Source organism: Strongylocentrotus purpuratus, unplaced genomic scaffold (assembly GCF_000002235.5).
Source record: "Strongylocentrotus purpuratus isolate Spur 01 unplaced genomic scaffold, Spur_5.0 spur5_scaffold_17, whole genome shotgun sequence".
NCBI classification, from domain to species: Eukaryota; Metazoa; Echinodermata; class Echinoidea; order Camarodonta; family Strongylocentrotidae; genus Strongylocentrotus; species Strongylocentrotus purpuratus.
Genome location: NW_022145602.1, coordinates 14016437 through 14038901, shown reverse-complemented (window position 1 = coordinate 14038901; position 22465 = coordinate 14016437). Strand labels below are relative to the sequence as shown.

Sequence of the window (22465 nt, the reverse complement as noted above, 5' to 3'; positions counted from 1 at the left end):
GAAACACTGAACTGAAACTAGCCAGAAACGAAAACTAGCCGGGGAGCCCGTTGCCCCGAACATCAGCGACGGACACTGATTACCCTCCAAATGAGCTGGGGAACTGTGTCCAAGAGATAAATCCCCCGAAAAAGGCGACACAACAGCCCTCAAGGGCTGGTCAGCCGAACGACCAGGCTTCAATGAGACCTGGTAAAGCCATCTGTGAGAAGAGTCACAGCCATAGCCGTCATTTAGGAAAAACCCAAACCCCAGAGGGGAAGGGTGAGTCCCGATCCAGCTACCCACTCCTCTCTTGGAGGTGTAGCAAAAGAAGCTGGAGAAGAGAGCTCAGAGACGAAGTTGAGTTCTGGTCATGCGATTGAATTGTGAAAGAAACGTTGTGGAATCGACCAGAAAAGGTTGATCAACTAGCATATAAGAATTAGTGTGGATTGCAACGTTCTGGAATCATCAAAATGATAAGAAATTTGGCCAAGTCTTGGTAAAGTTACAAACACTGTACACAGAAAGATGTATATGGGACTACACGAACACGTGGAGTTTTACGATATTACAGGACATATTTAGAATATGAAGGCATTTGAAGAGCCATGCTTTTCAGGGAACATGTCTTATCTTTAACCATCACCAACGGGCAAAAAGCCCGGGGAGAAATGCCAACCATCATAAAGAGCCTCTCCGAGGCCGAACTCGGCAAGATGATCCCCAAACCAAAATGGGTACAGGCTTACATCAGACAAGCGAAACTGAGCTTCAGACCAGCCTGATGAGACCAGGGTAAACCCGTCGCCCACCAAGATACTTCGACACCGCGCGAAGCCCAGTGTGAACGGCTGGAGAACAGGCAGGCTGAGGTCCAAAAATTACCACAGCTCTCTCCGTCTAAATCACAGTCAGAGACTTGACATTAGAAGGCCACAATAAACATCATGAAAAACCTAATATAACTTCGTACCCCTCGCCAAAGCGTCGGGGAACGAAGCTTGCTCCAGGGCCTTGCTAAAGCTGGAAGGTTCAGCTAAATAGGCTCAATATGGTCACCACTAGACCACGCCTCATCGCATCAGAGGCTGCAAGAGCATGGTGCGAAAGGCTTACGTGTGGTCGACAACCTTCTGTCGAGTGACAAACTCAACTGAAAACCCTGCTGCAGATGCCGCAGACAACCGCGAGGGCAGGAACTACAGGCCCACTCCTAACAATCGGACGACGGCCCATGGTGGAAAGCCAACAGCTCCAGGCAACCCGAACCAAAAAGTGTCTCGGATGCCGGAGTAACAACACCCGCGAAATCTGAACGAACCCGAAGCCAGGTGTGACCAGGGCCGGCTCATTACCAGCTGAGGCACGGGAAGGGGCAGAAGCTGAGCCTCCGCCCAAACCCAAAATGCCTTTCGGGTCTTGTGGTGGCTGGTATTCCCAGACACCAAAATCATCAAGAAGCCACGAAGCCCAGCCTGAGCTGGTAGACAACACTGACTGACGTAACACTTAACCTAGCCTTCTCTACCTAGACCCAGTCAGCAGCTGGATGTCAGAACGCTTGCGCTTCTTACCCGCAGGTACGGGAGAAGAAGCGAGTATAGCGGCCATACTAGACTTCGTAAACCCCGAAATAAACTCAGTGTGACCGGGACCGACCCGCTCCACTGCGCCAGAAGCTCATCAATCAAGACACAGGAGCCGCCTTGAGACGGGGATCTTTGCGTTTCACGACTGGATTAAACCATGACGTGGGTGAAACCGGGGCCACTCCCAACAACAAAATTAACGAGCCGTTGCATCGCAACAAAGCCCTAAGACGCAAAGCTTGATTCAAAGGTGGAGCTAAGTGCGATTACTTCTACATAACTGACCCACCCTAGGGCGGCGCTCGATAAAACTAGAACGGGAGGAGATCACCAATGAAGGGATACCCTCCTTACACACAAGATACCCGTCACCGGACTGGCAAACCCCCATGAGTTGTATTCCCGCGGAAGGAGAAGGGAAGCCTGGGCCGTACCTGGCAGAGCCAGAGTGAAGGCATCCGGTAATGAAGACTCAAAGAGTCTGTACGTCGGCTGCCAAACGATGAGGGGCTTGGGAGCCGTGCTGACTAGTGACTGAGAGTCACCCACCTGACCCTCAAACTCAACGACGTGGAGAACCTGGCCCGGAGGGGGCAGGCGCAACCACAATCAATAATCTCCTCGCCGGGCGACGACTGAGATAGGAGGGGAAGCTCCAGGAACCAAACCAGTACGAGAACAGGATCCTGAGAATCAGGAACATGTAAGCAAAACTGGGTACCAGAAGGGGCCATCTAAAATATTGAACACTATCCAGGCAACTGGTACCAGATCAATCCACCATGTCCGGACGAGACCGAACCCGGACAAGGTAAAACCTGACCTAGGCCCTGGACGCCCGTGTCCAAAGGCCAGACAGAGCCGACCATGAAAAAGGAAGGCCTGTACCACCAGAGGTTGAGGTTACTACCACGCTCACTTCTCTCAGCGAAGAGCTCCAAATAATTGAGAGGCTCAGCCTGATCGATGGCAACGGAGAAGGGTAGGCGTGTAAAAGAGGCCGAACCCCTCCTACAAGCCGTAGCCTAATGTGTGCCCAAGGCAGACATCGACTCAGAAAGAGACATGACCGAGACATGGCCTGGACATGGCTATACTCCATGCCTACACGCGGTCGGGAACAAAAGAGCTAGCAAGAGCGTATATTTGACTGATACAGATATATCAGCACTGCTGAGCAGGCGACGGATATAAATATATTTTGCTCGTCTCATAAGCACCCGACTGTGACGGGAGCAAGAGAGCTAGAAAGAGTGTACTACCATTGAGTGGTCAAGGCGGCACGGGGTGCTGTGGGATTACTCGAGTAAACACTCGAGACTGACGGACAGTACCCTAGTGGGCCGGTCGGAAAGTCTTCTACGACTCCCACCAGATGGGAGGAAGCCGACCCTTGAGGATTCAAGCTAGTCTTGAGGACTGCGGAATCGCTCAAGTTGTTGCAAGTGTACTCCTGAGTTATTAACCCTTACTGTACTGGGCTATTTTCAGCACCTCCTGACTGGGGGGGGAGGGGGGCCTGGGAGGCCCCCCCCCCATATAATATCGGCCGTCGAAAGTCCGATGAACGCGAAAATTTGAATGTTTGCTGATATTTATGTAAGGGACAAGATGGTATAATTAGTTTTTTCCTAATATGCAAATTTTTGTCGTTATAGCCTTATTAAATATGCAAAATGCTATCTTTATGCATTTTACAGAAAACTCTACATATTTGTCTGTAGACTTGTGAAGAATGTTTAAAATGTATTGAATAAATGTTTCCTTCATCTCAAATTCACGAGGTTACATTATTTTTATGATATTTGAAAATGTATAGGTTAATTTGCATAAATTTGCATAAATTATAGCATATTTTTGATGACATGCGCATACTAATTGTTATGTAATACCTTACAGGTATATCCGATTTCGACGAAAATGGTATCAAAATGGGCGTAAGACTTGGGGAAAAAAAGTCATGAAACAACAATTTGAAATTCCAAGCGGTTGCGGCGTAATCTCCAAAAATGTCGAGGGGGGGCCTCCCAGGCCCCCCCCCCCAGTACAGTAAGGGTTAAGTCGGCACGGGGTGCGGCGGATTCACCAGAGTAGACACTCGAGACTGACAGACAGTACCCTGGACAGGAGGGTCAGATAGTCTCTTACGACTCCCTACCCAACTGCCGGGAGGGAGCCCACTCCTGAGGACCCAAGGCTGCACAGAGTGCTGCGGAATCTCTCAAAAAACCCGCATCACTGGCTAGCCAGTGATCGAGGTCCGAGTGTCAGAGGTCGCATAATGACGACACTCTGAGTGACTGCAGCTGCACAAAAGGCAAACTGTGACACTCATGGCTAAATCGGATCCGAATCGGCAAACCGATCCGGAGCAGGCGGTCGGATATAATTTGCTCGTCTCAAAAGCACCCGACTGTGATGTGAGCGAGAGAGAGCAAGCAAGAGTGTACTACTATTGAGTGATCAAGGCGGCATGGGGTGCTGCGGATGCACTCGAGTAAACACTCAAGACTGACGGACAGTACCCTAGTGGGCCGGTCGGAAAGTCTCTTACGACTTCCACCCGACAGGAGGAAGCCGGCCCCTGAGGATTCAAGCTAGTCTCGAGGACTGCCGAATCGCTCAAGTTGTTGCACGTGTCACTAGCGGGAGCAAAGCCAGTAATCGGGTTCCAAGTGTGAGTGGCCGCGATAGCGACACTCTTCCCCCGGATCCGAGTGTCAGTGGCCGCAATGGCGACACTCTTCCCCAGAGCATGAACATCAAAGGCCGGCAGACCAATGACGCCCTTCTCTATCGTGCGTTGGGCTACCGATCGGTAAACCGATCGCCCCCTTGCTGGGACCACGGGTCCCAACATTGGCTGTCTTACCGAGCCCGACAGAAGTCGAACCGGCAAATATAAACGAGCCTGTCCGAGAGACGCTAGTAGCGCTCCCTAGCTCACCTGCCACCACACCGAATGAACGAGTGGTCGGCTTGTGAATCACCCCTCCCGTAGCTGCACCATCGGAGGGGAGAAACACAAGTACCAGGCTCCAACGCATCGATCACGAACCTGAATACACAAAAAGTAAACAAAGATAAACACCAGACAAAAGGAGCGAGCAAGATTAACAAACTCCCAGCTCACCAAATTATCCAGCCAACAGTTTCAAATAAATTGCAAAGTAAACAAAGAGAAACGCCGGACATAAGGAGCGAGCGAGATAAACAAACTCCCCGCTCACCAAATTATCCAGCCAACAGTTTCAAATAAAATGTTTCTATATCAAACTAAACCAAAAGCATGCACGAAAAATAAATCCAACAATCACGAACACAACAAAAGGCTGCACCACTGAAGCAGTGAACCACGAAGCGAAACGAACTAAGTTGGAACAAAGGGCGATGAATAAATTACTCGCCACCCCAATCAACGGCCGTATAACGCCCAGACCCAACGCCCTAACCAGCGGCGTAAAGAAGCCTGTATTTACGATCGTGAAAAAGGAAATATGCGGCGCAGTAATGAAACTCAAATTGCCGCAAATATAAAAATGTAACCAAGGAACCTGTACCACCAAATTAATACTAAATAGTAATTAAAATGAGGACGGAATTCAATACGTAAAAAGAATTAAGCCCAACCAAAAAAGGACAAAATCCTTGATTTTATTGTGACTCAGCTGTATACGATGTCTCTACCGATAGAGCGAGAATAGAAAGAGGAAGAATGGTGGACGTGCGATGCCCACGTGAAGGCGATGTATGGGGGTGGGGGCATGTGCGAGTGTGACGTTTTTAAAGAGTTCTCGAAGGTAGCGTAGTTTAGATAAACTAGCAAATAATAGGTAGATACATTGATTTATTGTGGTAAATTCAGAATTTCCTGGAAGATGTTATATTTCATTAGGCCGCAGACCGAGGCTGAAATATAATGGCATGGGGGGAACTTTGATTTCGGAGGTAAGTATTCATGTGTGTTATATTGCACAAAGAAATGGTGTCGAACCCTCTCCTCAATTTACCTGCCTTAAGGTCAGATGCGCGCAGCTAAGCAATTGCAAACAACAGGTACGCACAGAGATAAGAGGTGCACTTTTGAGAAATAATAGCTTCCTAATTTGTTAGCCCATTCCATCTAAAATTTCACCTGTCTACTTTCAGATTGTTCTGCTTTCCTCAAGGGGAGTTTGACAAACTTGGGTGTTTACTGGAGGACAGGCATTTTCAATCACCAAAAGTGGACTACACGTTATTGACAGACAGATCTTAGATACTAAGGTCTTTTCCATTGTGTCATCAAGAACGCCATTCTAGTCAACAGCTTATGTTCACTCAGGTAGTCCACGTACATCCCCTGCTCATTTCTCTTTGAAATCCTTTCAATTTCAGTCAGGGCCTGTTCGTCGCCTTTGTGAACATGATATGATGACGTCATGTGTGTGGTGTACTAGTATTTGGCTTGCATATCGGAATTTCCTGCACCCTTTCCACTTTGAATGAGCTCAAATTACTTACAGGTAAACACTATGACCACTATGGCGCTGACCCCAAAACTGTACAATCTGCAGCTCGATCCCCTCTGCATGTCATCCGCAGAATATGCTTGCCCAGTTTGGAGTAGATCAGCCCATGTGAAGAAGCTTGATACCATGACATAAAGTCCCCGCAGCAAAATTGAAATACCCCCTTGCTCCTTGCTTGGATGGAGGTATTGGGAGGCTGCCAAGAACCAGTGAATATTTAATTTTTGTGTATGCTTTATATTCTAGGTAAACGCTCTTTTTATATTTTATATAGTGTGTTTCTACATAAATTGCTGAACTCTTTTCTGTCTGTATTTTCTCACTTTCGATGTAAATTGTACGTATTTTGTCTTGTCTATTTTTGTTTTTGTTTGGTAATGTTTAAAAAAATTGCCTACATTGTAATAAGATTGTATGAGGTCAACTTAAGAGTGCAATGGAGCTGGTGGTTATATTTTGTATGTTTCCCCCCCCCCCCCCCCACCAGTTCCAAGTACAAGTACAGGCGAATAAACATGAGAAAAAAAGAACCACTGATCCCTAGGTCAACAATGTGGTTTTGCCAGTGATCGTTGCTGGAAGGGAGATCGCATAGTAACCCCCATAGTAACCACTGGGTCGTAACCCTGACGTGCCTGCACTGAGTTGGGCAGCCGAGCGCGGACAAAGTGTCCCCCTAATCACAATCCGCACATAAATTAGTCCTCATTAAGAAGTTGAATTCCGTTGCATGTATTCAGTGATAAAATAAATAACATGTAAATATAAATTAAGATATAACACGCTTCTGACACAAGATAGAAAATTGATAAATAGTGCAATGTAAAGAGAACTTTCTTGATATTATCAACACGCAGGTGATAAGGGGGTGTTTCAAAACCTGAGTTGAGGACTCATAATTCATGAATGGGGTTTTTCAACCAGAGAAAACCTGAGGACTGTCGCTTCGACTTGGAGAACTCAATCGAATGGGGGAGGGGGGGGGTGGCTTCTTGAAAGACATTAGTGATTGCTTAAATGAAAAACGGAGAAGAAAAAAAGAGAATAAAGAAAGTGAAATGCAAGAAGGAAGTCTGCAGAGACTGACTAGGGAGGATAGATATCGGCGGCCATGCCATACAAGTAAAATATGAAAAAAAGACTAGGTCACTATAGACTGAGAAGGCGAGGAAGGAATGGAAGAAGAAGTAGAAAAAAAAAAAGAGCCGCGAACCGGAGAGAGAGAGGGAGGAGAGAATTAACATTTCTGAGAGAGGGGGAGAGATAGAGAGAGATAGACGGACACCCGGGGAATGGAGAGACAGACATAAGGGATTGAGAGAGAGGTGGGAGAGACAAAGAGAACGAGGGAAGGGAGAGATAGATAGAAAGGAGAGAGAGGGGAGAGAGACTGAAGGAGGCAGCCTGAAAGAAACAGATTCGAAGAGAGAGAAAAAGAGAGAGAGACGGAAAGGAGTGCGAACGCTATGATGTTTGGAAAACAAGTTGATCAGCTGGGTTAGGCCTCCTCTGCAGCAAGCAAAGAAGGGGGTATTTCAATACCCGACTTCGTGGCCATTTACTCGGGTTTGCGAGCTAGAAAGGTCAAACGTAATGCTACACTCCATAACACATATCAAAAGCTAACAGGCTGCCTGAAACCAACAAAAGTTGAGGAGATTTATCAACTCGCTGGCATCGGATCTCCTAACCAAGGACACTCTAACACCTGCCTAAAGGAACGGATGAAGCAGGCGACAGATGACAGACACATGTTATACGGCTACCTGCCACCCCACAGACGCCATGTATCCCGACACAGCTTCCTTGATTCTGTCCCACCACCTAAGCAGATTCCTCCACCACCAGTCAAGCCCATACTCATCAAAGGACTAAACCTGAAGATGCCAGAGTGGAAATGCCTAAATCTAATGCGGACGAGAATGTGGCGGTGTAAGGCTAACATGGCAAGATGGAGCTATGCCCATGAAGAAGATACTCTCTGCAACTGTGGAGAGACTCAGACGATGGACCACATCTTAAAATGCAGCGGAACGGGTTGAATTTAATTTAAATTAAATTCTTCCAAGAATCTGTACGTTAATCTTGATCTGAACGTGAACGAACGAACGACGTACAGGTACAGAGAGCTAGATACTGACTATTGCTATAGAGAACGGCATTCAACATTGAGGTGATCGTCAAAACCAAGATGAACACACGTTCTCTACAGGGTAGACATCATGGCGCATGCGCAGATCGTCAGAATGACGCAATTTTGCAATTTACTATGTAGATGTGAAAATCGAAGAGTCCTTAATGTACATGCTCTCACCACTCTCTTCAAAAGATTCATCTGTAAATTAAAGGAAAGGTCAACTGTAAGAAAAAGCCATCATGTTAAATTCTGAATCTGAAAGACGATAGAAAGTTAGATACATAAACTGTACATTAATAAATGAGACCCATATCACACCAAAAAAAAAACCATAGAGTCACAGATATGATTTTAAAGACTATTTTTTAAACTGAAGAGATTCTTAGCTTTACAATGACATAAAATAATATATGACCTTTGACCATTTAAAAGACAGAACAATGAGGGCAGCATCACCCAAAAGTGTAGATTGTACAAAAATACATTTCTTATTCTCTATACAAAATTTGAAAGAAATCCGTCATAAAATATGACCTGTAGAGCACAAACTTGACACCAACCAAATTATGACCTTTTGACCCTATAGAAGACGGAACACTGGGGGTAGCATCACCAAAATTTGTAGGTGTGTAGATTATACCAAGATACAAGTACTCCATACATAATTTAAAAGAAATCTGTTAAGGAATGATGCAGTTAGATCGCAAACTAAAGTGCCACGAAGACATCTATCAAAATATGACCTTTGACCCTATAAAAGACGGAATACTGGAGGCAGCATCGCCAAAATCTGTAGGCTTGTAGATTATACCAAGATACACCTTTGTTAGAAACTTGAACAAAATCCCTTGAAAAATTTGGCCTATAGAGCACACACAAACCATCCAAAAAAATATGGCCGTGTAACCTATAGAAGACGGAAAACTGGAGGCGGCATCACCAAAAGTTATACGTGTGTAGATTATACCAAGATACACCTCCATACAACATTTAAAAGAAATGCTTCAAGGAATGATGCAGTTAAACTGCACCCTAGAATGCAAGAAGTCACCTATCAGAATATGACCTTTGACCTTATAAAAGAGGGAACACTAGAGGCAGCATCACCAAAATTTATAGGCTTGTTGATTATACCAAGATACACCTTTGTTCAAAATTTGAACGAAATCCCTTGAGAAATGTGGCCTATAGAGAGCACACAAACCATCCACAAAAATATGGTCTTTTACCCTATAGAAGACGGAACACTGGGGGCAGCATCACCAAAAGTTATAGGTGTTGAGATTATACCACTATACATCACCATACAAAATTTGAAAGAAATCCGTCAAGGAATGTGGCAGTTAGAGCGCACACAAGAATATGACGCGGCGGCGGCGGCGGCGGCGTAACGCTGCAGAATCCAAAGTACCCCACCGGCATACTGCCGGGGGATACAATAAGACGACTTTGTATATTCAGCTGCACACACCGCGGTATGTTTGGCGTTTCAAGAGGGAACAAATGCCGTCCTTAATATTATTCCGGGGTTTTTTTCAATTTGAAAGTCTGGTTTCTATGATTGTTAATTAACCCCTATCCTGTGTATTAACAAGCATTATATACCTCACTTAAAAAATCCAGCCATCTGATTGGTCAAAATTGCATTCATAGACTTTAACTATTCCTGTAAAATTCCCGGTAAAACTCTGAACCCATGTAATAGTTCTAAAAATAGTTCTAAAATCCCAGTTGCCATGGTTACCGGGAAAATAGTTCAGTCTTGGTGAAATACCCATAGGTTCCCATGTTAAAAAAATGGTTTGAGCGATCGAGCATACCGTACGTGTGCGAAGAATTGGTTGGTATTTTCATACAAGACAAGACAATTCCAAACAAGACAAAAATGGCTGAAGAAACTCTCCCAAGATTTCAACTTATCAAATGCAAGACTCGCTGACAGCAAGAACAACAAAAAGGGTACATCTAATTATCCATAAACATGTTCGTTTAGTTGCTGAAAATGCTTTTGACGAGTACCAGCATAGACGTAGACGAAAATAGATCTAGTACTAGTCTAGGGTGTCTGATCGCGCACCCGATGTTGTGTGCTAAAATTCTTCCCATAGAGATTGCACGCAATGCAGTCTCTATGCAGTCTACGTGCATTGCGCGACCATGCAAAAAAAGTCAAGTTTTTTTTTTCAATTCGAGATTCAAACCTTTATCTGTTGTGATCCTGAAGGTGATACTCAATAAGTGAGGTGTCATATAAAAGCGCAGGTTTTTCTCCATATTCCCCACAGGGCCGACCCACCCCCAAAATTATAAAAATATCTTGCTTAGACTATACTCTCAAAGATACACTCATAAAAAACAACCGTGCAGATAAACTAGAGAAAGGCCAAGGTGGTGTCATAAGTTGACTTTTTTTTTGGCATATAAAAGTATTAATGACTGCTTTAACCCTTACTGTACTGGGCTATTTTGAGCACCTCGTGACTCGGCCGTCGAAAGTCCAATGAACGCGAAATTTTGCATGTTTGTAGATATTTACGTAAGGAACAAGATGGTATAATTAGTTTTTTCCTAATATGAAAATTTTTGTCGTTATAGCCTAATTAATTATGCAAAATGCTAATTTTATGCATTTTACAGAAAACTCCTCATATTTGTCTGTAGACTTGTGAAGAATGTTGAAAATGTATTTGAATCAATGTTTCCTTCATCTCAAATTCATGAGGTTACATTATTTTTATGATATTTGAAAATGCATAGGCTAATTTGCATAAATTATGAATACGCATTGATGAATATCAAATCTAGAAATATATAGGGAACTAGAATCATCACAAAAATTGTCAGACTCCACTTTTTGAATGTTAATTGAAACCTATTATTCATATGAAACTTCTTTTCTAACACAAAATAGTTATTTTGATGTAATTAATAATGATAATTTATGCAAATTTGATGCGATTTTCAAATAATTATTTTCTTATTAAAATAGTAATAATGATAACAGTAATAATAACAATAATAATACTAATGATAAAAATAATAATGATAATAATATCAACAATTATAGTTCTTTGTGTCACATTATGTCTCTATATATGTGCATCGAAAGGACTTTGATATCATTTGGCCTATAGAGCACACACAAACCATCCAAAAAAATATGGCCGTGTAACCTATAGAAGACGGAAAACTGGAGGCGGCATCACCAAAAGTTATACGTGTGTAGATTATACCAAGATACACCTCCATACAACATTTAAAAGAAATGCTTCAAGGAATGATGCAGTTAAACTGCACCCTAGAATGCAAGAAGTCACCTATCAGAATATGACCTTTGACCTTATAAAAGAGGGAACACTAGAGGCAGCATCACCAAAATTTATAGGCTTGTTGATCATACCAAGATACACCTTTGTTCAAAATTTGAACGAAATCCCTTGAGAAATGTGGCCTATAGAGAGCACACAAACCATCCACAAAAATATGGTCTTTTACCCTATAGAAGACGGAACACTGGGGGCAGCATCACCAAAAGTTATAGGTGTTGAGATTATACCACTATACATCACCATACAAAATTTGAAAGAAATCCGTCAAGGAATGTGGCAGTTAGAGCGCACACAAGAATATGACGCGGCGGCGGCGGCGGCGTAACGCTGCAGAATCCAAAGTACCCCACCGGCATACTGCCGGGGGATACAATAAGACGACTTTGTATATTCAGCTGCACACACCGCGGTATGTTTGGCGTTTCAAGAGGGAACAAATGCCGTCCTTAATATTATTACGGGGTTTTTTTCAATTTGAAAGTCTGGTTTCTATGATTGTTAATTAACCCCTATCCTGTGTATTAACAAGCATTATATACCTCACTTAAAAAATCCAGCCATCTGATTGGTCAAAATTGCATTCATAGACTTTAACTATTCCTGTAAAATTCCCGGTAAAACTCTGAACCCATGTAATAGTTCTAAAAATAGTTCTAAAATCCCAGTTGCCATGGTTACCGGGAAAATAGTTCAGTCTTGGTGAAATACCCATAGGTTCCCATGTTAAAAAAATGGTTTGAGCGATCGAGCATACCGTACCTGTGCGAAGAATTGGTTGGTATTTTCATACAAGACAAGACAATTCCAAACAAGACAAAAATGGCTGAAGAAACTCTCCCAAGATTTCAACTTATCAAATGCAAGACTCGCTGACAGCAAGAACAACAAAAAGGGTACATCTAATTATCCATAAACATGTTCGTTTAGTTGCTGAAAATGCTTTTGACGAGTACCAGCATAGACGTAGACGAAAATAGATCTAGTACTAGTCTAGGGTGTCTGATCGCGCACCCGATGTTGTGTGCTAAAATTCTTCCCATAGAGATTGCACGCAATGCAGTCTCTATGCAGTCTACGTGCATTGCGCGACCATGCAAAAAAAGTCAAGTTTTTTTTTTCAATTCGAGATTCAAACCTTTATCTGTTGTGATCCTGAAGGTGATACTCAATAAGTGAGGTGTCATATAAAAGCGCAGGTTTTTCTCCATATTCCCCACAGGGCCGACCCACCCCCAAAATTATAAAAATATCTTGCTTAGACTATACTCTCAAAGATACACTCATAAAAAACAACCGTGCAGATAAACTAGAGAAAGGCCAAGGTGGTGTCATAAGTTGACTTTTTTTTTGGCATATAAAAGTATTAATGACTGCTTTAACCCTTACTGTACTGGGCTATTTTGAGCACCTCGTGACTCGGCCGTCGAAAGTCCGATGAACGCGAAATTTTGCATGTTTGTAGATATTTACGTAAGGAACAAGATGGTATAATTAGTTTTTTCCTAATATGAAAATTTTTGTCGTTATAGCCTAATTAATTATGCAAAATGCTAATTTTATGCATTTTACAGAAAACTCCTCATATTTGTCTGTAGACTTGTGAAGAATGTTGAAAATGTATTTGAATCAATGTTTCCTTCATCTCAAATTCATGAGGTTACATTATTTTTATGATATTTGAAAATGCATAGGCTAATTTGCATAAATTATGAATACGCATTGATGAATATCAAATCTAGAAATATATAGGGAACTAGAATCATTACAAAAATTGTCAGACTCCACTTTTTGAATGTTAATTGAAACCTATTATTCATATGAAACTTCTTTTCTAACACAAAATAGTTATTTTGATGTAATTAATAATGATAATTTATGCAAATTTGATGCGATTTTCAAATAATTATTTTCTTTTGTATTTTATTGTTTTTTATTTCTTATATCTATTATTTTATTTCTAATGTATTCTTTTGTTCTGGAATACATCAAGTTACTTTGAGAAACATATAAAAGCAATTTGATATCAATTCATAGTATTCACATTTCTGCTTGTACATGAATATATGCAATTATAGCATATTTTTTATGACATGCGCATACTAACTGTTATGTAACACCTTACAGGTATATCAGATTTCGACGAAACTGGTATCAAAATGTGCGTAAGACTTGAGGGAAAAAAAGTCATGAAACGACAATTCAAAATTCCAAGCGGTCGCGGCACAATATTTGAAAATGCCTCCCAGGCCCCCCCCCCTCCCCAGTACAGTAAGGGTTAATATTCGAGAAATAGTTGTTTTTATACGCTCTCAGGAAGGTAACAATTGTAACCTTCCCTTGAGCGTATAAAAACAACTATTTCTCTCAAAGCAGTCATTAATACTATAAAAGATTTTAGTTATCAGAATCAGTTTCATATCCCCTTTTGAATGGTTTGAAATGCCATCACATTATATACACTAAACTCATTATAATTTGAGAAATAATAGCTTTGCAATTATGTTCATTCTTTATGGGATGTCGTCTGCTTTAATAGGTAGTAGTATTGGTCCATTATGTGACGTCATTAAAACATCGTTATTTTTCTGGCGAATCTCTCGTATATCCCAGATGCTATGGAGGTGGTTGTATTTATATTTTTATAAATCACCCTATATGCAGTTGACCTTAAATTTGTACGATGGCCATCTGTTAGCTTACCAGTTTCTTTTGATACATTAGTTGACATATTTGTGATTTTCTTTGAATTTCCACTTTAAATAGAACAGAACAAAAGTTACTAAGGGGAAAACACCTGTCATTCTGTAGAGGTGTCGTGGTCGAGTGGATATGTTACCGGACTGTGGATCACAAGTCCCGCCGCGGCACTAGTGTCCTTTAGCAAAACATTAATCAAAATTTGCCACACTTGTTCCAGGTGAGATACATGGGTACCTTGTAGGAATAAATAAAAACAGTTTTACAATTTTTCAATGATTTTGGGAAACTGTTCCCTAACAGGGAGCTGCAGAGACAATCACTCCCCCGTTATCGTTAAGTTTTGGCTTGTGAAGGTTGATAAGAGAAGAGATGTATTGTGGTTAGGCTTAAAGCTAACAGTGTAGTTACTCACTTGGACTGATCTTGACGGGGTTGCTTCTGGTCTGGGCCATTCCTGCACCAGCGAGCGTGGTAATGTTCACCTCAACACCTGGTCCGTCCATCAAACCCATGATCGTTCTCTCCAACTGCAAAGAGTTCCTGTCGAACACATTGATAGGACTGTACGGACCACTGCCATCGTCGTACATGATCTCGTAACCAAAGAGCTGGCTTTCAGGTCGAGACCACTGCAGGGTGACAGAGTCTTCGGTGACCCACGTAAAGACGGCGCACACCAGCTCCAGAGGTACTGTAACAGATATCATAATAATAAAAATAGTAATAATGATAACAGTAATAATAACAATAATAATACTAATGATAAAAATAATAATGATAATAATATCAACAATTATAGTTCTTTGTGTCACATTATGTCTCTATATATGTGCATCGAAAGGACTTTGATATCATTAGCTGGCTTTAGCTCTAGCACTTGCAGTGCTCAGTGTATTCAAGGATGTCATCCAATGCAGGTACCCACTTACCACACCTTGGTTAAGTGTGGCAAATGTGGATTAATATCTTGCAGAAGGATGATATAGTGCAGCGGCAGGGATTTGAACCTTGGACCTGGTGGTTCACAGTACGGAGACTTATCCACTAGACCACAATACCTCTCTAGACATGGAAGGTAATTGGAGCACCAAAAATGTCAAGTCTGACCGACATGAGCGGCATACAAGAACCGACTATTATTGGTAGTAGGCGTGACTAATGTCACTTTCCTCTTGCAGATAAACATGTACATGTACAGAGTATCAAAGGTACACATGTAAATGTATATTGCTTCAAATAGAATAGCAAACTATGATGAATCCTCCTGCAAATGTCATTCATGTGATAATACCCTGCCAAACACAATTATATGTGTGTGTGTGGCGTAATTGGCATACGTGGAACAACGCCCCATGCGCATCGATCTGGTATAAAAGGGTTAAAGAAAAAGGCTGTGTACAGTTGTGGTAAGCCCTCAAAAACCTTTCATCAAATTTCTTTGATTTTAGATAGGGCATCTTCCTCCGTCTTGATGTGTATGCTATACAGCAACATCAAGACAGAGGAAGATGCCCTACGTTTCCAAGAGGAGCTCGACTCGCTCCAACGATGGGAGCGCGATTGGCTGATGGAATTCAACCCACAGAAATGTCAGGTTCTCCATGTCACCAATAAACGCAAACCCATCATCAAATCCTACTCCATCAACGGACAGACCCTAGATGACAAAAATACAGTAAAGTATCTAGGTGTCGAGTTGCAGAAGAACCTCGGCTGGAACCAACACATCAACACTGTCACCAAAAAGGCCAACTCCACTCGTGCCTTTCTTCAAAGGAATATCCGACCATGTCCCAGAAGGTTAAAGTGCTGTGCTACAACACTCTTCTTCAACCAATCATGGAGTACGCCAGCATCATTTTTTTATCTCCATTCAACCTGTATTGATTGATTTTATTAATTCATTTCATATAACAATTGTTTGCACAATAAAGAATATAGTTGACAAAGATCAAAATTATGAAATGAAACAGGAACCTACTGGAAAGCATACCTTTTTTTTGTAGGTTCCCAAGAATAAATATAATATGAACATTATTATCATACATCATTTTACAGTGTCTTAATAATTACAGTAAAATAGATATAATATAATAACATATTTTCGTAAACCATTTTAAAGTACCGGTATCTAAATAATCACACAAAAAAATGCAAGAAGAGAAGAATTACAAAACGGGACACAAAGGACAGGAAAATTACATAAAAAGATAAGACAAGACATGACAAAACAAGTCATAACAGGACAAAATAAACAAGACAGGATGGGACAAGACACTCAAAAGGACATGACAGGACAAAACAAGACAAAAACAAAGCTGCACACAACAGAAGTTAGAAGAAGAGGGAGAGAGGGAGAGAGAGGGAGAGGGAGAGAGAGAGAGAGTGTGAAACAGGGGAGATGTGAGAAGTTTAACCTGTAGGAGACATATATTTTTGTATTAAATTCTTTTTGAACACTCTACTAAAACTATAATATGTGGGTTTATTTCTAACTGGATCTGAAAGAGAGTTCCAAAGTTTTGGACCTGAAAATACAAATGATTTATTTGAGAGCAAAGTTCTTATTTTTGGTAGATGAAAAAGCTCGGCAGACCGAGTAGGATAATGATGAATATTAACATTCTTTGAAAACATTGAATAAAAAACATTTGGCAGTTCATTTATATTTAAATTATACATGAATATTCCCAGATTATAATTGTATAAATCTGTTATCTTTAGGATACTATGTGTGTGAAAAAGTGCATCCGTGTGCGCTCGAAAATCAGAATGACATATAACACGCAGCGCTTTTTTCTGGAGTAATGAAATTCTACTTCAAAGATAGTCAGCACAATTGCCCCAGGCTATAATACCGTAGTTTATTTAAAGTGTGGGAGGATCAACGTTGAATACAGGTTTAATAATATACGAGTTTGAAAGTAAAATCTGACCTTGTTTATAATGCCAATATTTCTTGAAATAACTTTACAAATATTATCTATTGGACCCTCACATGCAAGCAAACATCAAGAAGCTTGAGATGGTTCAACGACGATATGTCCGCTTCATCTTCAAGGACCACCGCAGGACAAGGAGCGTAGCAGCCATGCTGAACCAGCTCAAGTGGCCATCATTATAAGAACCCAGGGCCCAGGCTAAGGTGGTGATGATCTATCGCATCACCAACTCGCTGATAGACATCCCACACACTTCCCTCACCCCATCTACATCCCTGCTCAGAGGGCATTCCAAGAAGATCGTAGTTCCTTTTGCCAGAACGCTGGTCTACCAGAGGAGCTTCTTCCCGGATGCTATAAGACTCTGGAACTTCCTTCCTCAGAACACTGTTAATTGTACCTCTGCTAACACCTTCAAGCAAGAGGTACAAAAGACCCACCTCCGCTAAAAAACGGTAGTTGTTTTTACTCGCACCCAGTTATTGTACCTCTTATCAGAGATTGTACACACATCTGCACTGCACCTCAACAGTACGACAATACACCTGACGGTGGCCTGTACTGCAACTGAAGAAGAAGAAAGAAGAAGAAGATGATTAAATGGCAAGATACTACAAGGAGAATTAAATTTCTTTTTTGATACCAAACATGCCCATTGTACATGAGCTTTAACAACTGACTTACATGTAAACTGTCGAAGAGAGAGAACTTCTCCGGCGCACTGCAACTCAATCTTGATGATGTACTCCTCTCCCGGCATCAGTCCTGAGAAGCTGGCCTTGAGGGAACTTCTGATGACTTTTGAGAACAGCTTAGTGTTGTTGCTTGCCAGGGTGAGGTTGACAATGTAGTCGGTGATTCCTGCAATCTTGGTCCACGTGACTGAGATGGATGTCGAGGTCACCCCTTCCACGTCAATAGTCCCAGGTTCCCTTGGGTCTGTGGGTGCATGGATGGATCACATGATATAAATACTGCATCCTCCGGCATCCAATAAAACAAAATATATGAACCAACAAATTCAGAATTTCCTGGAAGATTTTATATTTCATTAGGCGGCAGACTGAGGCTGACATATAATGGCATGAGGGCAAATTCGCAGTTGGAGGTAAGTATTCATGTTCGCTATATTGAACAACGAAATGCATGCAATTTTGGTTATATACCTTTAATTTTGAGGGTATTTCCAAACTCATTCCTTGTTCCTCTGGTGTCGAACCCTCTCTCAATTTACCTGCCTTCAGGTCAGATGCGCGCAGCTAAGAAATTGCAAACAATATGCATGCACTGAGATATGAGGTGCACAGTCCTATTATTTTTGGAAAATCATAACTTCATCATTTTTTCCCATTCCATTTAAAATTTCACCAGTCCACTTTGTCATTTTTTCTGCTTTCCTGTAGAGTAGTTTGCTATCAAGGTAAGATTTCCTTTTAAAGAGAGTAGTCGTGTTTCCTTAATAGGAGTTTGACGCACTTAGGTGTAATTAACTGGAGGACACATGTTTTTAATCACCCAAAGTGTACTTCACTTTATTGACAGACAGCTCTTAGATATAATTGTGTAGCGTGAACGCCGTTCTAGTCCAGAGCGCATGTTCAGTCAGGTAGACCACACCCCTTGTTCACTTCTCTTTGAATTTCAGATCACACAACCAAATATAGTATATACAAAACTAGATGGAATTTACCTGCACGCAGTCAAAAATGATGCCTCTGCCATAGAGCAATTTTACAAACCTCTGCAAGATACATACGTGACCCAAGTTTGGCAGGAATCCATCGATCGGTTCTTGAGATAACGCGATCACGAGCTATTTTTGTATACATAATGAGCCCTGTGACCTTTGACCTTCGACCTTGTGACCCCGAAATCTAATCAGTTCATTGGCTCTGTTAGATACATACATGACCCAAGTTTGGCAGGAATCCATTGATCGGTTCGTGAGATAACGCGATCACGAGCTATTTTGTATACATAATGAGCCCTTTGACCTTCGACCTCATGACCCCAAAATCTAATCAGTTCATTGGCTCTGTTAGATACATTCATGACCCAAGTTTGGCAGGAATCCATTGATCGGTTCTTGAGATAACGCGATCACGAGCTATTTTTGTATACATAATGAGCCCTTTGACCTTCGACCTCGTGACCCCAAAATCTAATCAGTTCATTGGCTCTGTTAGATACATTAATGACCCAAGTTTAGCAGGAATCCATCGGCCGGTTCTTGAGATAATGCGATCACGAGCTATTTGTGTATACATAATGAGCCCTGTGACCTTTGACCTTCGACCTTGTGACCCCAAAATCTACTCAGTTCATTGGCTCTGTTAGATACATACATGACTCAAGTTTGGCAGGAATCAATCGATCGGTTCTTGAGATAACGCGATCACGAGCTATTTTTGTATACATAATGAGCCCTGTGACCTTCGACCTCGTGACACCAAAATCTAATCAGTTCATTGGCTCTGTTAGATACATACATGATCCAAGTTTGGAGGGAATCCATCAATAGGTTCTTGAGATAATGCGATCACGAGAACGGGACGTATGGACGTACGGACGGACAACCAGAAAACATAATGCCTCCGTCTACTTTGTAGCGGAGGCATAAAAAAGGGATTTTGTTTTTTGGTGTTACATACCTGTAGAGGAATGTATACTCTTACAGAAAATACCCCCAAAATTAACAAATTAAATTCAGGTCATCAGTGAGACACAGATTCTGAAAACGGAGAACAGGCAAATACTTCAAAAACAGCAAAGGAGAGCCTTCATCGTGCAATGCGAAGCAGTGTGTACAAAAGGCATTGGAGAAGTCTGGCAAATTAAGTCACCCTGTTGTTAATAGAATATTTTTTTAAAGAAAAATAGTGTGGCTCAATTAACATCAAAATCCTTGAATGGTTAGTTGGACTGTAGATAACGAGGTTTGGAGTTTGAGTCCAACTTCGATAATAGTGTAATAGTGGGAAAGCAAGATCTACATGAACATTTGCCACTCTCCGACCAGGTGAAGTATAAAATGGGTACCTGGTAGGATTTAATTTACTCCTTGAATGTTTATAGCGCCTTAGGTCAGCTGGGATAAATCTACGGTAATGATAGTACTTAGTAGGTGCCTTGAAAATAAATACAGGTATAAAAAAGAGGTTCACTTTACCAGATTCCCCCCTTGCCTGTTGTACATGATGCCTCGTATTGAGCGATGAGGGCTCTACCTTCCTGCACACTATTCACTGTTTTTGAAGAGTTTACCTATTCTTGGTTTTCCAAAGTTGTGTCTGCCTGACCACGCCATTTGTTGGTAGTTTGTACGTGGCGCTGGGTCACAAACTCACCTATGATGACATTCAGTGTTGAAGGCTCACTATACGTAAATCCGGCTAAGGTGGAGATTGAGGCTAGGAACTCTTCATTTGTGTTGACCTGTATGGTATACTCCTTCCCATAGCGATATATAGCAATAGAGGTGGATGGTGTATACAGATTAAATTGATCAAAGTCTGAGGATGGGCCACTCCAAACAAAAGTGACCTTGTTGTCCAAAATTTCCTTCACTTCAAAGAACAAGACTGGTTCTGGTCCTGCAGGTAAAGAATTTGAAATTTACTTTATAGAAATGCAAATGTTTTGTTTTAGAGTCCCACAATTATGCATATGTGCAGACAAGGGTGCTGTGAAGACTTGGGCATGCTAGCTATCACAATGCTGTCACAATGACAATCAAGCAATATAAGGCACAATTTAAGCTAAAGCCAATTTTCACTTGGAGGAGCTTTTTTAGCTGCTTTCCAAGAAACTGTACTGCATTCCTATGCCAATAAATCAATAGAGTTGGTAGAACAATATGCTGCTATAATATTCACACTGAAGATTACTTTTTCTAGTTTTGGTACGGTAGTATTCCAATAAATTTTGTTAACTGGGGGGGGGGGGGTCAAATTGACCCCCCCTTGTAGTAATTTAGCGACTACTCCAGAACCGCGGCAGATATAAAGCTTTCCTTTCATGACTTTTTTCTTCCGAGTCTTAAGCATCTGACCTGAGTCACGTGACCTTTTGTCTTTGCATGTCGGCCCGAAAATTGCTCATTTTTGTGATTTGTGTACAAAACATATGGAAATAGCATTTTTCCTAAAAAGAGATACAACATTGGTTATTTGGTTATTTGCGGCGATCGGCTGTAAAACAGCAGAGATCTTAGGGGGGGGGGGGGGGTAAAATTGACCCCCCTTAGTAAAAACCTGGTCTGGAATAGCCCAGTTAAAATAGGGTTAACTCGTAGCCTGGCATAAGGCTGATTGCACGCTATCATTATACATTACACTTACAAGCAGCATCATTATAGTGCTTTGTACATGCGAGCAAACCATTGCTTCTCTGCCTTGTGCACGATTGCACGCATTCGTATTAGCAGTTACCGGTATTGTTCATGCTCATTGGACTGTGCTGTGTGTTTCACATTGGCTATTCATAGAACTAACGCGTTAAACAGATTATCTTGAAATAAACTTGGCACAGGGGGGATTTGGGGCTTGGCACAATGGGGATTAGCCCTGTGGCATGATAAGAGTTAAGTCACTATTGTAAGCCCAATCAATAAAAAGTATTAGGTCTTTTTTCTTTTCTCGGTTCCATATCAAATTAAAGAAGATGGATGTGACTACGCCTCTCAAATATCTCAGTCTACAAGTACAGCATGTTCATTGAACAGTTCTCCTAAGAAGTTTTACATCTGACTTCATGAAGTCTTTTCAATTAAAAAAAAAAATGTTATTCAGGTTATTTCAGGTTAAAATAGGTGCAATGGTTCTCAAATTATGGTGGTAACAGAAAGCAGGATGGAAGGACAAACAAACGACTTGAAATCATAATTAATGCCATCTTAATTCCCTGATGCGCTACTCATGGTAATTTAAAAAAAATGACTTTACATCAAGAGCCAAAATTTAATTTCACAATTTACTCACGTGTATAAATAGCGGCGGTATTCAAATTATCTAATTCAGTCATCCCCGTCTTCCTGACCAAAAGAGTAGGGGAGTACTCGGTACCAGCCTTTAAACCAGTCAGTACATATGAAGTCTGAAGAGTGAAGAATAACCTGTCGTCGAGTTGAATGGCATATGTGTCTGTGTCAGGAATCTCTCCCCAGACAAGCCGAATAGAATCGGTTGTCACCTCATCTGAGTAAAGTCGGCCCTTTATAAGAGGACCTGTAGGAATATTGATGAGATGATTGAGAACTGATCAATATTCATAT

The 22465-nt window shown here is 41.6% G+C and overlaps 1 protein-coding gene across 1 annotated transcript in view; it reads right to left on the bottom strand.

Moving 5' to 3' along the window:
- The window catches only part of LOC753825 (fibronectin), a 63755-nt gene extending 43255 nt beyond the window's left edge, over positions 1-20500 (bottom strand). Inside the window, exons 1-3 of the mRNA XM_030988231.1 lie at positions 20458-20500; positions 17878-18132; positions 14664-14942 (exon numbers count right to left, since the gene is read on the bottom strand). Coding sequence (XP_030844091.1) covers positions 14664-14942; positions 17878-18132; positions 20458-20500 — 577 coding nt within the window. The remainder of the gene's footprint in view (positions 1-14663; positions 14943-17877; positions 18133-20457) is intronic.
- Between the last annotated feature and the right edge of the window lie 1965 nt (positions 20501-22465).